At 57.5% G+C, this 16,077-nt stretch overlaps 1 protein-coding gene across 1 annotated transcript; it reads right to left on the bottom strand.

Annotated features, from left to right (window-relative positions):
• Positions 1 to 165: 165 nt before the first annotated feature.
• HAPLN3 (hyaluronan and proteoglycan link protein 3) lies at positions 166 to 15,654 on the bottom strand. The gene is made up of 5 exons (XM_046652176.1): positions 15,507 to 15,654; positions 7,679 to 7,845; positions 4,509 to 4,877; positions 1,814 to 2,116; positions 166 to 1,116 (listed from the first exon to the last, which is right to left on the bottom strand). Exons 2-5 carry the CDS (start codon positions 7,797 to 7,799, stop codon positions 830 to 832), a joined length of 1,080 nt encoding a protein of 359 aa, XP_046508132.1. The 5' UTR covers positions 7,800 to 7,845; positions 15,507 to 15,654; the 3' UTR covers positions 166 to 829.
• Positions 15,655 to 16,077: the final 423 nt, after the last annotated feature.

Below are 16,077 nucleotides of genomic sequence, written 5' to 3' on the forward strand. Positions count from 1 at the left end.
AAGGTGTAGGCCATGGACTTCCCTGCCCACCCCACTGGACGGACCCCAGCGACCTCTGAAACCTAGGATAGAATAGACCCCCCCATGCCCACTGGGCAGGGAGCTGGGCCCCAAGACTGAACAAGATGCGGAGCGAGACCGAGAGGAGGGCCGGGATGGAAGAAGGAAGCTTAGCACCTTTATTGTCCAAGGAAAGCACACACACCTGAGGGCCACTCCCCAAATCGGGAAAAGCGGGAACAAAATACGGGCTCTTTGGGACCAAGAGAGAAGGGGAGCATGCGGGGAATTTCTCCCTTCCCCAGGATTTCACACCGAAGCCCAGGGACCCGCTCCCAGCCCTGGTCCTCAGCGTCGCTGATCTGGTCCAGCAGCTTCACAGAGAAGCAGGAGCGGGCAGGAGACTGCGAGGCCCACAGCCCAGCTCTAGAGCCCCCTGGCTGCCCTGTCCACCCAGGCTGGAGCCAAGGACAGCTGTGGCAGCCACGCCTGCCTCCTCATGTCACTGTCCCCTCGGGCATCAGCCCCCGGGGCAGGGAGAGCGGCTGGACTCAGTGACGGCAGGGAGCCCTCTCGAGCCCCCGAGGCTCAAAGGGCCAGAGGAGAGGGGCAGGAGGATCCTGGAGCGGGGAGCCTTGGGGTGTCCGCCTGAGCAGAGGGAGGATCTGGGAACTGTAGGATTTATGAAAAATTGTAATAATTTTTTTTAAATTTTAAGTTGACAAGTATAAAAACAAGATGAAAACCACCCCAACTGGAAGGGGAACATGAAGCAGTCAATAAATACAGCCCGCGAGGGGAGGGGCGGGCGAGTCAGGAGCCGTGAGGTCTAGCGCGGCCGGTAGCAGTAGACGCCGTACTCTCGGCTCTGTGGGTCTGGGAAACCGAAGCTGCGGACACCAGGCTCCAGGGACCCGCAGTTGGGACGTGGGTGAGCCACAGGGTAGCGGGCGCTGCCATCGGCCAGCCAGCCGGCATCGCAGCGGTCCAGGCCACGGAACTTCCAGGCGGCAAAGAGCTGGCCCACCGTGGCGATCTGGGCGCCGTCCTCCTGGCAGGCCTCCCTTGCCTCCGCCAGCGTCAGCTTCTCGGGGTGCTCCAGGTAGTACACCCGCCCTGCAGGCAAGTGGGGCATGAGGGCAGGGCAGCAGGGGGGCAGCCGGAGAAGACAGCAGGGCCTGCTTCTATGCCAGCTCATCCAGACATTACAACCGGGCCCCAAACCCTGACAACGGAGCCCATGCTGTCGGCATCTGCAGTGGACACTTCAAGGGGCACCGTCCCCCTCCTCATCCCATCTCTGAGAGCTCCATCTCGCCTGCCCTGGGGCTGGGGTCCCCTAGTCATGTCTGTACTCCTCCCACCCTTCCCTAACTGCACCCTCGGTGGGCGCCCCACTTAGGCTTGACTGATCAGCATCTCTCATCTGCTCCATCACTTACTGAGCACCCACTATGTGGCAGGCACTTTTCAAAGTGCTGGGGATATGGCACGGAACCAATTTCTGTTTTTAGTTTATCTTCCCATGAAGTGAGCCGCTTTATAAAGAGAGGCTGTGTTTTATGCGTCTTTGATGCCCAGAGCCTAGTCTTGGCCCCAGCACGTAGTAGGCACTCAGGAAATGTTTGATGAATGAATAAACCAATGATTGGTGGGAAGCAGCAGGAGAGCACTGAAAACTCAGCCTGGCTTCCAGATCTGCGGGGGCTCCAGACCTCCAGGAGGAGGTGCCGGCAGGGCAGGCGGAGGGATCCAGAAGCCCCCCAGGGGCTTCCCTCCCACCTGCAGGCCTGGGCCCGGCCGTCCCACTCACCCCTGAGGGCCGCAGCGAAGCAGAACACGTCATAGCGGTGCAGGCGGCGGTGGCGGGAGCCATAGCTGCGCACGCCGGGGGCCAGGCCCAGGCCGCCACAGGGCCGCCGGGCCTGCGCGATGGGGTACTGCACGGAGGCGTCCTGTAGCCAGCCCGCGTTGCACCAGTCCAGGCCCTCCTCCCAGGCCCGGAACAGCTGCTCGAAGGACGCCACCGCCGCGCCCTGCTCCTCGCAGGCCTGCTGGGCCTCGTGGAAGTTGAGCTGGTAGCGCCCCTGGGGGGGCTGGTAAGGGAAGACCACACCTGGGGAGGGAAGACAGAGGGGCTTGGAGGGGTGGGCAGGGGCCCAGTGGCTGGAGACCCCAGTGCCCTGCCCCCATGTCCACTGGGACATACATATGCTCCCTCAACACACACACACACACAGTCCCTCTCAGCAGCTCAGCGAGCCTGTCACCTCCTGTCCATCATCCAAGTGCAAGGCAAGCCGACCTCTGCTTTACACCTCCCTCCTAGAACTGGGCTGGCACACATCAGGACTCAGCAAACGTTGATTAAGGTAATTAATTAATCAGCCAACTAATGTGCCCAACTATCGAAGGGAAATAATCCCTAATTCTCAGGGCTGTTGCGAGAACCCCAGTGCTATGGTCTCGGGGTGTCCCCCCAGACTCCTATGTTGAAATCCTAACCCCTAAGGTGATGGTGTTCAGAGGCGGGGCCTTCAGGAGGTGCTCAGATTAGTGCCTTTATAAAGGAGACCCCAGAGACAGCCCCGCACCAGCCCCTTCCACCACGTGAGGACACAGTGAGAAATCTGGGAGGTGGAGGAGGGTCCTCCCCCAGCCAGGCTGGCACCCTGATCTCAGGCTTCCAGCCTCCAGAACTGTGAGCAGTAAGTGTCGTTTCTACGCCCCCTGGGCTGTGGTGGTCTGTTCCCACAGCCAAGCCCACTACGACACCAGTGAGGGTGCGCGGTCTCTCCAGCACCTGCCTCTGGGGGCAGGTGTGGCTCCCAGCCCCGCTCTCAGTAGCTGGGGCCTGATCATCTATGTCATCATTAATTTGGAAGCTTCTTGGGAGAATACAAGAAACTTTCCAAGTGTGACAGACGATTTTCAGGGGAAGGGGAGGCCCTAGAAGCCGTGGGACGAGGAGGGGGTCATAAAAGGCCTTAATAAAGGGGGCTTGAGGCCAGGGAGGTCCCCGGGTTGGGGGCTTCCCCTCCTGGTGCCAGGGTCTGGTAGGGGCCACAGGGTCCTCTCAAAAGTCACCACTTGTGTTTGAAATTTTACTATAATGAAAAGTTTTTTTAAACATCTAAGACCCGGTCTCTAGCACATCAGATAAACCTTAAGGAGACTGGTGTACCTAGCGGCCTGGACTGGCATGGCTGAGAAGCAGGGCCTGGAGTCCTCGGAAGCTCCTCCCTGTGGCCAGGGGCCGGGAACCATCCTGGGCCCCACACCCCCAATCTCCTCTGGAGCAGGAAGCCAGCCGCCTGGGCGGAGCGAGGTCGAGGGCACAGAGAGGTCTGTGGGCCTCGACAATCAGCTCACACCTCCGTGTGTGTCTGCAGGGGAGTTATTTCACACCTGGTTCCATCCCAAATTCCTTCCTTTGAAACCCCCGGAACGGAATGAGGGCTCCCTGTTTCTCTCCGGTCCCCTGTAGACAAATGACTCTCACAGGCTCCCTCCCAGCGCCCACCATCCCCAACATCAGGGATGGGAAATGTAGCCCCTCTGGGCCACCATCTAAGCCACATGGACTGGGGAAGTGGATGCTGGTGGCAAAGGTCTGCCATTGATTGAGCTAGGCCTTGACACACATTCGACCCTCATCTCCTCTGAGGGAGGTCAAGGAGGAACTACCCTCGTTCCTCAGTTTACCCATGAGGGCTCTGGAGCTCTGGGGGGAGGAGGCATTTACCAGGAGCCACAGCTGGGATTGGGTGGACATGGAGACAAGTCATCTTTTTCCACCCCCCAAGCTGCTCCCTAACAGGCAGGAGAGATATGAGGACACACCTCCCGTCCTAGACACAGAGAACAGAAGTCACGTAGAGACCTCACCTGGGGCCCACATACGGATCTGGCTTGCAGGGTCTAACTGGTTTAGACAGCACTGAGGGTTTTTTTAAATAGGAGATTTTTACAGAAAAATCCAGAGAGTTCACATAAAAATATCAGCTTCTCTTGTCAAATCAGAAAATCTGGCTGGTTGGGCCTCCTTCTGGGATGGCATCATCAGCTGGGCCCTTTGGACGGAATGAGGGCTCGGCAGTGTGCCCCAGTCCCCACTGCTCCCTATCACCTGGCACTCGTCTGTGTTGCCTGCCAACCCGGCCTGAATCTCAGCTCTGTCTCTAATTAGCTGTGTGACCAGCTCCTGCTTTCCTCTCTCTGAATGGGGTGTGAGTGAGAGGCAGTGGATTCTGGAGACTGACTGCCTGGCATCAAATCCCTACTCCACCACTTATGAGCTATGTGACCTTAGGTAAGTTACTTGACCTCTCTGTGCCTCAGTTTCCTCATCTGCACAATGGGGGTGATAGTAACAGTAGCTTCCTCATGGGTTTGTCTTGAAGATTAAATGTTTTCCTGTTTAAAGCACAAAGGTCTGGATGCTTCCCGGGGCCCTCTCCCCTCGGCCCCCGGGGTCCCAGCATCATGCACCCCCGTCAGGGTCTCACCCCGCAGCTCCAGCTCCACCAGGCCGCTCTCATCTTCCAGCCCGTCAATGACCTCGCAGCGGTAGCGCCCGGAGTCCTCCAGCCGCAGGTCCTGCATCTCCAGCGACGCCTCGCGCTCCCCGTCCCGCCGCAGACGCACCCGGCCTTGGTAGTCTCCGAAGGAGCGGTGTCTCAGCCCAATGGCCACCAGCACGTCCTGCTCGGGGGCCCCGTTCTCCGACAGCTTCCACCATTTGACGCGCACGGGCCTGGGGGAGGCCAGGGCCGGCGCGTAGTGGTAGCGGCAGGGCAGGGTCACATTGGCCCCTTGGTGGGAGAACAGAGTCTCCTGGGGCGTGTCCACCACCAGCTTCACTCCGTTGAAGAGGCCTGGGGGGGAGGGGGGTGCAGAGGGGGATCTCATCCCAGCTCCCGCCAGGCTGCCCGCCTCCCTGTATCCACGCTCTGCATCCAGCTCCTTCCATCAAGAGGCGACTGCTCCCCCCTCCCTTGAACCTGTGCTGGCCTTGCCACTTGCTGTGACCAAATGGACGTGGCGGAAGTGACGGCTGCCTTGTGCCTGTTTTGAGCCCAGGCCCCAGGGGACCCTGCGGCTTCCACTTTCGGGACCCTGCCAGCCGCCATCAGAGCACACCTGGGCTCACCTGCTGGAGGACGAAAGCGCAGGGAGCCGTCCCAACTGGGGCCATCCGGGACCAACCAGCCCGCCCCCGACCTGCCCGCCAACTGCAGGCACAGTGAGCGCGCCCAAATGCTGCCCCACGGAATCACGAGCAAAACAAATGGCTGCTGTCTCAAGCCGCGAAGTTTGTTGTGCAGCAAAAGCTATGTGATGTGGCAGGCGACAGAGCACCGCCGTACAGGGGGTGGGGTGGCTAGGACCCAGATGCCCCCAGTCTCCCTCTCTGTGACACGGGCCACAGGAGAGCACAGCCTGCCCTTCGCTCTCTTCCAACTGCCTGCCGTGACTCTGCCCGAATTCCTAGTAACGCAGGTAAGATGAGGCAGGGACTTCTAGAGGAGACTGTGCTCAGGGCTCAAGGGCACAAAGAAACCAGAGCCTAACAGGCAACACAGAAAGCAAGCGCATGGGCCAGTCTGGCTCGTCTTTAGTTGAGACCCACTATAGCGGTCTCACTGTGTCACGACCCTGGTGAGGACTTCGGGCCCCTGGAGGTACACAGGGCGGGGGCAGAGGGGCAGCCTGGGGGGTCAGCAGGAGATAGACAAGGAGGCTCCCCACAGAGCATGTCACGCTGAACGAGAGCTGCACCTGACGACCAGATGCTCCTCTGCAGCGGTTCTCAAAGTGGGTCCTGGGCTGGCAGCACCAGCACCGCTGGGAACTTTTTAGAAATGCATTGTTGGGCCCCACCCAGCGATGCTGAATCAGAAGCTCTGGGGGTGACGCCCAGAAATCAGTGTCCTAACAAGTGCTGCAGGTGACTCTGTGGTCACTCAAGCTGGAGGATCCTGCTCTGGATGACAGGACACAGCGGTCTGAGAGCACAGGCCCAGAGGCAGGCAAGATGGGCTTGAGTCTCAGCTTTTCACAACACGTAGTCTAGAGAAATCGAGCCTCGGTTTCCTCCTTTGTAGCATGGGATAGTAACGGGACCTAGAGAGGGCTGAGAGAGGCTCAGATCAGGTGAGGCGGGACACCTGGCACAGAGAAAGAGCTCAACAGACATGAGCCCGGTGTCAATGCCCTTTGTGTTCCCAGAGCTCTTTAGTAAAGTTGTGTCTGAAGCTTTAACCTGAATAAAGTGAAAATGTTTAGCTAAATCATATGACAAAATACTAAACAGCCATGTCAAATAACCTGGCAGACGTGTATTCTATGAAACAACAAAATTACACGTACAGCATGAGGCTAAAGGAAATTCTCTTAATCATGTATGAAAGGCTGGAAGGATACACCTAAAACGTTAGCAGTGGTTCCCCTGGGTGGGGGCACTATTTGTGATTTTGCTCACATATATTCAGGAACTAAAGGGAAGGAGAAAAATGAAGAGTTGGCCTGGTCAAGTGGTGGACTGATGGGCAGAAAGTTGATGTTTTTAAGTTTCCTTGAATCTCATTAAAGTGTGCTTGTACAACAAAACCAATTCTGGAGAAAAGGGGTGTGGTAGGCTAAGCAATGGCTCCCCCAAATATCCAGGGCCTCTTCCCTGGAACCTGGGAGTGTCACCTTTTACAGTCAAATGGATTTTGTAGATGGCATTAAATCAATGAACTAGAGATGGGGGGCGGTATTCTGGGTTTTCCAGATGGGCCCGAAATGCAATCAGAAGTATCTTTTTAGAAGGAGGCAGAGGGAGACTTGCCCACAGAGGAGGAGAGGGCAATATGACCATGGAGGCAGAGACTGGAGTGACACAGCAGCAAGGTATGCAGGCAGCCACCTGGAACCAGAGGAGGCAGAGAGCGGCTTCTCCCCCAGAGCCTTGAGGGAGCCCACATCGAGACGGGGAGGGGCCAGGCATTGCTCATTTTCCCAGTCCTTCCGCAGACAGATTTCAGCGTGGCCTCTTAAGATCCGTGTGCCCTGAGCACCTGGCTCAACCCTCTGAGCCTCCGTTTCCTCATCTACAAAATGGAATAATAAACAGTATCTGCTTTTGGGGCTGCGAGGGCAGCCAGCATCCATCGAGCCTGGTCAGGGCCCGTGCTGCCCTGGATGTTAAATGTTTTATTCTCACCCTTGCCCATGTCAGGATGTTTGTGAGGTTTACATGAGACAATGTAGGTAAGGCACCTAGAAGCCTGCCTGGCACATAGTAGGTGTGCAGCCACCACCAACTAAAATGTCACCTGCCCAAAGCAACGTAGCTAGGAAGTGGCAGCATTCAGACTGAAACTCCCATCTGTCTGACCCCAACCCCCTTCCACTGGGGACATCAGGGGAGGTCACATTCATGCTCGGTCCTGACAAACTGGCAGGATGTTGGGAAAGTATAAAAAGCACAAGTGGTCGTCCTTAAGTGCATTGGGTTCCGTGTCCGTGGGGCTGGCAAACACAGAGTGACTCAAGCATCTCGTGTTAGAAGCGAGCCTGGCCTAATGCAAAGTCCCCAATGGGAAGAGGGCTGCTGGGTCACAGCAGGGGCCAGGGGAGGTCTCGGTCACCCGGCGGGCGGAGCCCAAGCTGGGCCCAAAAGGCGGCCCACCTTCGCCATGGCCGTTGCCCACGGGGCTGCTGGAGTAATAGAAGCCGTTGTAGAAGGGCAGCCCGGAGACGCCGGCCAGCGGGAGCAGCAGCAGGACCAGCAGCCCCATGGCGTCATGCATGGCGGCAGCTCCGGGCGTCCTGGGCAGGGCTGGGGCCCGGGGCCAACTGGGAAGAGGAGAAAAACAAGCCAGTTAGAGAAGCCCCACTGTGGGGGCTGGGGACCCCTGGGCTCCAGCACCTACTCGCTCAACAAGTATTATGGAGCATCTTCTGTGAGCCAAGAGCCAAGAAGACAGCAGTGACGAGTTAGACAAGGTCCCTGCTCTCCGGGGGCCACAGCCCACAGGCAAGATGGCCATGAGCAAGCCAACAAATCCTGACTTACGAGGCAGCAGAGAGACGTGGAGAAATTAAGCAGGACAACACGATAGCATCGACGTTTTTCAAACTGCAGGTTTGAATTTGAAAGGCTGTGAGCAGCATTTTTTAACGGCATGGAAGAGACTGGACTAGACTAGAAAATACCAGGGCACATCCGTATTTGGGGAGGATGAGGCCTACATTGTGAAGCTTTTGTTTTGGCAGAAAGGTGTGTGGGGATGAAGTGGGGAGGTCACAATGTGAAATTTATTTCGTATCTTGGGTCAAGGTCCAAAAAAATTTAAACATCACAGTAGAACACTTCTGAGGGGCTGTTCGGGTTGCGGTGGACACTCAAATAAAATAGCTGTTCCACAGGCTGTCGTTTGTTGATTTGATTTTTTTGAATATTGCACTAAAATATTATGTCTTGATTACTGAATTTTTTTGGCACACACACACTCCCCCCCTTAAGTTTGTGCCCAAGGCCAGTGCCTCACGCACCTTCCCGGGTCCCTGCCCTGGTCATCGCCATCTACTGAGCGCTGGATCAGGCCTCCAAGGAGCTCCGTGCAGGGAGGGGGCAGTCACAGGCTGGGGGTCACCATGCTGTGTGGTGAGCACAAAGATGGGGTGCAGAGAAGGAGCAGGGAAGCTAGACTGAGCTCCAGGAGGGAGCCAGATGGCACAGGACAGCGGGGTTTGCCCAGCAGGGACCCAGCAAACGCAGAGATGCAGAGGCCAGAGAGAGCGCGTGCGGGCTGGGCCGTGCTGGAAGTTCTCCATTGGTGCCCCACATCTGCCCTGCACTGGTCCCTGTGTGCCACTTCTCCCAGGCGCCCTGGCCCTCTGACTTCCAGCCAGACTCAGCGAGTGGGAGGCACCCACAGGAGATGGGCAGGCGGGGGAGGAAAGAGCAGAGAGGGCTTTATTTCCTCCCTGCCGGTCCTCGCTCTAGTGCCTCTGCCACACCTGTGACCCTCAGGAGCACGGCTCCAGCGGGGGCTCCTCTCCCAGGACCCGCTCGCCTGGGCTCTGTAACACCATTTCCTCACCTGTCCCCTCCAGGCCTAGGGGGCAGTGAGGGCCCATGCTTGGCCCTGCATCCCCCACTCCCCTGTCTGCTGCATCCACCCTCCTCTCTAGGAGTCATCCCTTCATCGGATTCTCTTTATTGCAAACTTCTAGGGCGAATTCTGCTTCCTGCCAAGCCCTGGCTGATACCAGGGAGAGGAGGGAAGGGGTCAGCGAGACCAGTGTTTGACGGCTTGGTGCCAGGCTCAGCAGCCTGTCCTTTGTCCCAAAGGCCCTGGGCTGCCAGGAATGGCTTTAAGCGGAGGACCACAGGGTCAGCCCTACATCTTAGAAACAGCCCTCCTGGGTGGACCAGAAGGGGCTGTGGGGCAACAAGGCCAGAGCAGGCATCTAGAAGCCTAACTATGATCATCACGCAGCATTGCGGGAAACCGCTTAGAGTGTAATTTAAAACAGCCAAAGCGGAAGCCAGAACCGCCACTCTACTGTGACTGTCAGTATGTGGCCCTACGAAGGACTGTGCACAGGAGCCAGAAGGGGGAGGGAACAAGAGAAAGAGAGAGAGAAAGGGAGAAAGGGGAGGAGGAAGGGGGAAAGACAAGACAAACATCGGACTACAAGGGTGTAGGACTGTGGAGGAAACATTCTTGTTTCCAGAACAGTCAGGAGCTCCCGCGGGAGAGGAAGTTAGGGATGTGGAGGAGGTGGCGAGGTAGACCCCACTGTTCTCTCTGACATCTTTGCAGAGACCCCGAGGCGCAGACTCGCCCTGCGAGCTGTGCCCTGCAGGATGACACTGCCCTCTGAGGCCTCGCTTCTTGTCCCAGAGGAATCCCCAGGCGACACCCATAAAGCCCCTTGGTGACGTGGATCTGGGCAGCCCAGGCACAGGCAGGCAACCTAAGGCAGAGATTGGGGACGGGAGGATCCGGGTTCAAATCACAGCTCCGCCACTCACGAGCTGTGTGACCCTGGAGGGGTTTCCTCACATGTGAAAGAGAGATCGTAAAACTCACCACGACTTATTGCTCCCCAATATGCGCTACTTTTCTCCTGTAGTAGCAGAATTCTAGATCCGTGTGACGAGTAAGCTGAAGGCTGTGTGTCCAGCCTCCCTGGCGGCTGGGCGGGGCTGACCCATGGCAGCGCCCAGAAATAACACGTGCCCCATGCAGGACATGCCATTCAAACAATTAGGGACACCTTTCCCTGGTATTTTTCGCCCCAACCTCCTGGCGACTGAGCAGCCACGTTAGACTCAGAGATGGAAACCACAGATCGAATGGCAGGGCCACCCCTCCAGCCCTGGCCCTCCCCTACCTGCACCAGGTCATGAGAGAGAAACAAAGTCCCATGGTATTTAAGGTCGCATCTCAAGTCCCCTTTGTGAACGCAGCTTAGCCTGACTTGGCCTGACAAACAACTCACTTCCACTTTATGATAGGCATAAAAATATTAAAGCTGCGTTTCATGAGCACATACGATCTCATTTAATCCTCACCACCACCCCTGGGATGGGACCTATTAGTACCCGCATTTTACAGATGGGAAAACCAAGGCCCAGAGAGATTAAATAATGCCCCAAGGTCATCCAGCGAGGAAGTGGCAGAGTGAGGATTTGAACCCACCCCAGTGCGCAAGCCCGGAACCACTGGGTCTAACTCAGGGAAGTGATGTGTGTGGAGCAGGTAGCCCAGGGCCTGGCTTGGAGCTGGTTTCCTTTCCTCCTTTGAGGTCCCACATTCGGAAGGAGGAGGGAAGTGGAATGAGGGCCCAGAGGGTTGTTGATGCTGCTCTGGATGCCCCAGGGGTTCACTCTGGCCCGGGGCGCCCAGAGCCTCCGTGTGCAGCGTTTGCAGCCTCTTCCAGCAGCTCTTCTGGTGCAGACGCTCCCCGGTAAGAAAGCGCTTCCCCAGAACGAGCAAAGGCGGGTGCTGCTGCCAGTGATTTTGTATTAAAAAAAAAAAAAGTGGATTTTTGCAGGATCATGCATGAAAAACGAACAAGCTTAGGGGAAAAATAAGTTTGGGACAGATGACTGCAAATTATATGCAACTTGGTGAGCAGAGGACTAACAAAAACAAGGACAACCCTAACAAAAAAACACCAACCCCTTTAACTCTCCCCTGACAGTGGCACCCACTGGGCACCAAACCCACTGGCCCCCTGACAGTGGCACCAAAGGGTCAATCGGCCCTTTGCAGCCTTCATGGCTGTGGCAAGGGCGACCGCCTTTGAGACGGAGGTCCTTGGGGGCACTGGATTCTAACAGAAACCAGATTGACCAAAGTTAAAAATCTGACCCAGGGTGAACCATCTTCTTCGATCTTTTTTTTGTGTGTGAGGAAGATTGGCCCTGGGCTAACATCTGTTTCCAATCTTCCTCTGTTTGCTTGAGGAAGATCGTTGCTGAGCTAACGTCTGTGCCAATCTTCCTCTGTTTTATGTGGGATGCTGCCAGCATGGCCTGACGAGCGGTGCTACGTCTGTGCCAGGGATCCAAACCCAAGAACCCAGGGCCACTGAAGCAGAGCGCGTGAACTAAACCACTACGCCACTGGGCCGGCCCCTCGATCATTTTTTTAACACGGGGGAAATGTCTTTGCAACTTCTGCATCGTTTCCCACTTTTATCAGAAACCGTGGCGTGTAGAGCAGCACACAGGCAGCCTCCCTCAGCAGAGCTACCGTGTCCTTGAGTTGGGATGGTGAGAGTCTGGACGCTGGGAGCTGGGGGAACTCGGCAGGAAGAGATGCTGCGTGCGTTACCCAAATCTGTCTGGCTCCTGAGTTTTGGACAGTGGATCATAAGAGTTCAGTTAGCGAGGGAAAGGCACGTTCTGCAGGACTGCTGGCATTTGTCCTGAGGAAGTCACACGCTGCTACAGCTTGCTCTTTAAATGTGAGAAATTGCGACATGGTCGCTCCAACACATCAGGGTGCTGGGAACCCACCACAGGACCAATGCGATTCCATATGACGGTGACACGGTCCCCTCATCGTTCTGACATCATGAATGAGGAAATTCACAATTCAGAAACACTCGCTGAGACAGAACAGACTGCGGCCCCTTCCGGCGTCCCCCGGCGAGCTCCCAGGCACCCCTTCCCGGCCTGGGGGACCCCAGCACCCACTCACAACCTCAAGCCTAGGCCCCACACTTGCTCCCTGTGTCTTAAAGGGCTTCCATGTCTGGCAGTTCCTCAGTCCTCGCAAGAGCTCCCCCACCCCCCTCAGCAAGGAGAACTGTACTCTCCCGCATTTAATTCACAGGCAGACAGAGGCACAGAGATGTGAAGCAACGGTCCAAAGGTCACACAGGCAGGAGGCAGGACTCTCCGCTGAGCTCTTTCAGCCAACCCTCACAACCGTCTGTCACATTTAAGGACTGCCTTCCACTGGTCAATGCACTTTCGTGGACGTAGTCGCCTGTGGGACTCACAATATCATAATTATTGTCCCGTCATACAGACAAGGAAACTGAGGTTCAGAGATGCTAGGTTGCTCGGCTAAGGTTACCCAGGTGATAGATGAAGGGGCTGGTGAACGCGTCTCCCATGTGCGGGGCACAGTTCTAGGCACGGGGGACAGAAACCGGAAGTCGTCGTGGAGTTTACATTCTAGTGAGGGAGATGGACAGTAAACATGACGGGGGACGTATGCGATGTGAAAGCGACATACGTGACAGAAGTGGAAGAAGCGGGGGACGAGGGTGCTCCTGGAGACAGGATGGATCAGGAAGGTCCCTGAGAAGGGGATCAATGGTGAAGATGAGAGCTTTGGAGATGGTAGAGAAAAGCATTCCGAGAGAGGGAACAGCAAGTGCAAACGCCTTTGGCAGGAATAGCTTGAAGTCCAGGGAGGCTGGAGCCCAGGGAGAAAGAGGGAGGGTGGTAGGAGATGCTGTCCGAGGGGCAGTCACAGGCCCCACAATGTGGCACCGAAGGGAAGACACAAAGAGTGTCCAGCAGAGGAGCATCAGGAGCCTGACTGACATTCTAAACCCATCATTCTGGCTGTCCTCCTCCCACCGGTCAGGGGCGTGTCCTCAGCCTGGCTCCTCCTCCTTTGGAGCTACAAACAGCCTTGTTCTCTGTTCCTCCGGGCCCTCTCCAGTCTGGACGCTCCCTGGCTTTCCTCTGGTTTAGGAACACTACCGCCAATGGCGAGGTGTGACCAGGTCAACACCCCTCTTGGCTGGATGCGAGCCCAGCAGTCATCCAACCTTGGGGGTGGAGGGGCACGCCAAGAAAACCGAAATGAGCTCTGAAGAAAAGATCAGCCTAGTGTCCTGGAGCTCCACCCGGGTGGAAGCTGGCCCCCTCCTGTAGCCCCCCAAGAGGAGGCAGCACACAAGCCTGAGGTTCTGAGTTAGGCTTGCCGAGTTTGTATCGAGGCTCTGCGACCTGCTGGCTGGGTGACCCTGGGCAAGCCACGTGACCTCTCTGAATAGAAGTCTCCCCATCTCCAGAGAAGACTAACAGGGAAGCTCGGGGGCCGAGCACAAGGACCACCCTGACTGTTATGCTAAAGCACAGGGCAGTGTAGCGATGGACCGCCTCTGCTCCCCCTCAGGACCACCACAGACCTTCCACCAGCTAGAAGGCCCAAGATCGAGTCTAGCCCAGTCCCCGTGGCAGTGGGTGGCTCCCCAAGTCAGCTGGAGCCTTGCCTGGGCACCCAGACCTGGGCTCAGCATTAGAGCCGGACACACCTGCATCCTACAGAGTGACCTTGGGCAAGTTACTCCACCTGTCTGTGCCTCCATTTCCTCATCTGTAAAAAAGGGATAACAACAGCCCCCTCCCTATAGGGCCGTGGTGAGGATCACACCAGATGAATGACATCCAGCCCCTGACCGCACAGCAAGTGCGCAACAATCAGCAGCTGATATTATTGGCAGAGGAACATGGCGGCAGATTTCAGAACCAGATTGGCCACCTGGATTTGGTTCTGGCTCCATCCACTTAGTAACAGTCTGCCATTGAGAAGTCACTGAGCCTCACTTTCATCTGTAAAATGGGGGGTCACAAGAGTACCGACCAGAAAATATTTTCATGAAGATTAAGGGAGAGAATGTCTGCAGAGCAATGGAGGGGGCAAGCACTCAAAAACACTAGCTAGGATTACTACTAATCACTTACAAAGTGAAGTCTCACGTTATTTCAGCGGATCCTCCTCCCTTCTCATTGCCTGGGAGAGAAAGCAGCCACCATTGCCTTCTCTTTACAGTTGGAGAACCCGAGGCCAAGGGCATGGAAGTGAGTGAACTACCCAAGGCTTTATCTTTGGTAAATAGGTGGAAATTAGACCTATTCTGACCTCCCATCCTTTGCTTTTCCCAGCACCACTTGCCTCAGGACCCCTCCACATACCGAGACAAGCCCAACCCTGACTTGGGAGGAAGACGGAGCGCCACCGGACAAGCCTCCGAGGGCCACGCGACCGTGCCAGTCCCCCAGACACCAGCAGAGGGCAGCATTGTCCTCCAGGTCTCCGCGAGCCCGCCTCCCAGCGTGGAATTTGACTTCGGTGCCCCCTGTATAGACAAGGCTTACAAGCGCCTTTGAACCGTGCGGCTCCGGAAAGTGGAAGGCGAAGGTGTTTCCTAGCAGCGTGCCCGGCCCGCTGGCCCTGCAGGGCCCCGGGAGAGGGGCCAGGCGCGGTCCATCACCTCCCCCTGCTGCAGAGAGCAGAGGCACTCCCGAGGGCCAGCGCTGGACACCGCAGTCCAGACTGGGTCACAGGCTGCTCGGGGCCACCTGGCGAGTTGGTGACAGAGTGCCTTGCGCTATTTCCTCTCTGAGCGACCCCATCCAGGGCTCTACCCTCCGCCCTCTCGGCCCCTTCTGGTCTCGCTGTTCCTAAGGCAGAAACCCCAGTGGACCGAGGTCTGAAACCGATGGGTATCTCTGGCGTTTGCCCCGGGACGGCCAGCGCGGGCTGCCACAGGCCGAGAGGCGCAGGTCCGCCCGCCCGCCGCCTCGCGGGTGGTCCCCAGCCCCTCTCAGAGTTCTCGTGGCCCCGAGCATCCGACAGATGCCCCGGGGCAGAGCCCGGTGCGCGGTGCGCTGTGCTGGCGGCGGCAGAACCCGGACAGGAGATGGGAAGGAGTCCAGCGGCCCCGGTGGGAAGGTGGCTGCACCCGGGCGGTGGTCTCCGAGGCCACGGGTTTCGCTCGGGATCTGCCTCCTGGCGGCTCGCACCAGGGCCCAGCGACCCCGCACCGCACCCACCCCACCCGCCCCCAGTCGCCCCCGCCGGCGATCCCACCCCAGCTCCGCCCCGACCCTGGTGCCCGGCTCATTCCCCCTGCCCGCTTCCCGGACCTTGCCCAGGGAGGCGTGGGGGCTGCACAAGACCCAAAGTGGGGAGGGAGGAAACCTGGCCCCCACGGGGCCCCAGGAACCCGGCCATCCCCGACCCACATACCGTCCCCAGGCGGCTCCTCGACGGCGCGAGCGCTGTTGGCCGCGGGCTGTCCGGGTCCGAGGAAGCAGGCGGATTTGGGGATCTTGAATGGCCAGAAAGGAAGCGATTGCGGACAAACCCTCGCGCTCCCGCCGGGCCAGCCCCTTAAAGGAAGACACGCCCCTTTCCCTCCAAAGGCTGGGCCCAAAGGGAGGAGTTGCTGCAGGATTGGGCTGAATCCAGACTTGGCTGGGGACCACCCCTCCGAAGCGCGGAGCCGCTGGCCAAGCTGTGAAGGTAATGTCCAGGAGTTGAGGTTGTCACAACTTGGGGGAGGAGGTAAGTGATGGATGAAAGAGGAGAGTTTGCAGAAGAAGGGTCCCATTAGAACGCCCTGGTTAACCAAAAACAGGGGACTTAGCAGGAGGAGCCCCCCTCCTGCACTCTGCAGGTGGACTTTCTGGCCCGCACGGTGGGGAGTGGAAAGAGTGAGGCTCTCTATGCTGACCTCCCCCCACCATCACCAACAGCTGAAAGGGGGTGTGAACACCCCTCCTGCCCTGGAGTTCAGCTATCATGAACCCGCCAGCCA

This window comes from Equus quagga, chromosome 2, assembly GCF_021613505.1.
Source record: "Equus quagga isolate Etosha38 chromosome 2, UCLA_HA_Equagga_1.0, whole genome shotgun sequence".
NCBI lineage: Eukaryota > Metazoa > Chordata > Mammalia > Perissodactyla > Equidae > Equus > Equus quagga.

Bases quoted from the DNA above. Each gene is read 5' to 3' on its own strand.
- HAPLN3 (XM_046652176.1), bottom strand. From the start codon at position 7,799: ATGCATGACGCCATGGGGCTGCTGGTCCTGCTGCTGCTCCCGCTGGCC. The intron at 4,878-7,678 runs GTGGGCCGCCTT...CCTCCCCCCCAG, and splicing joins GGGCAACGGCCATGGCGAAG to GCCTCTTCAACGGAGTGAAG. The intron at 2,117-4,508 runs GTGAGACCCTGA...TTCCCTCCCCAG, and splicing joins GGTGGAGCTGGAGCTGCGGG to GTGTGGTCTTCCCTTACCAG.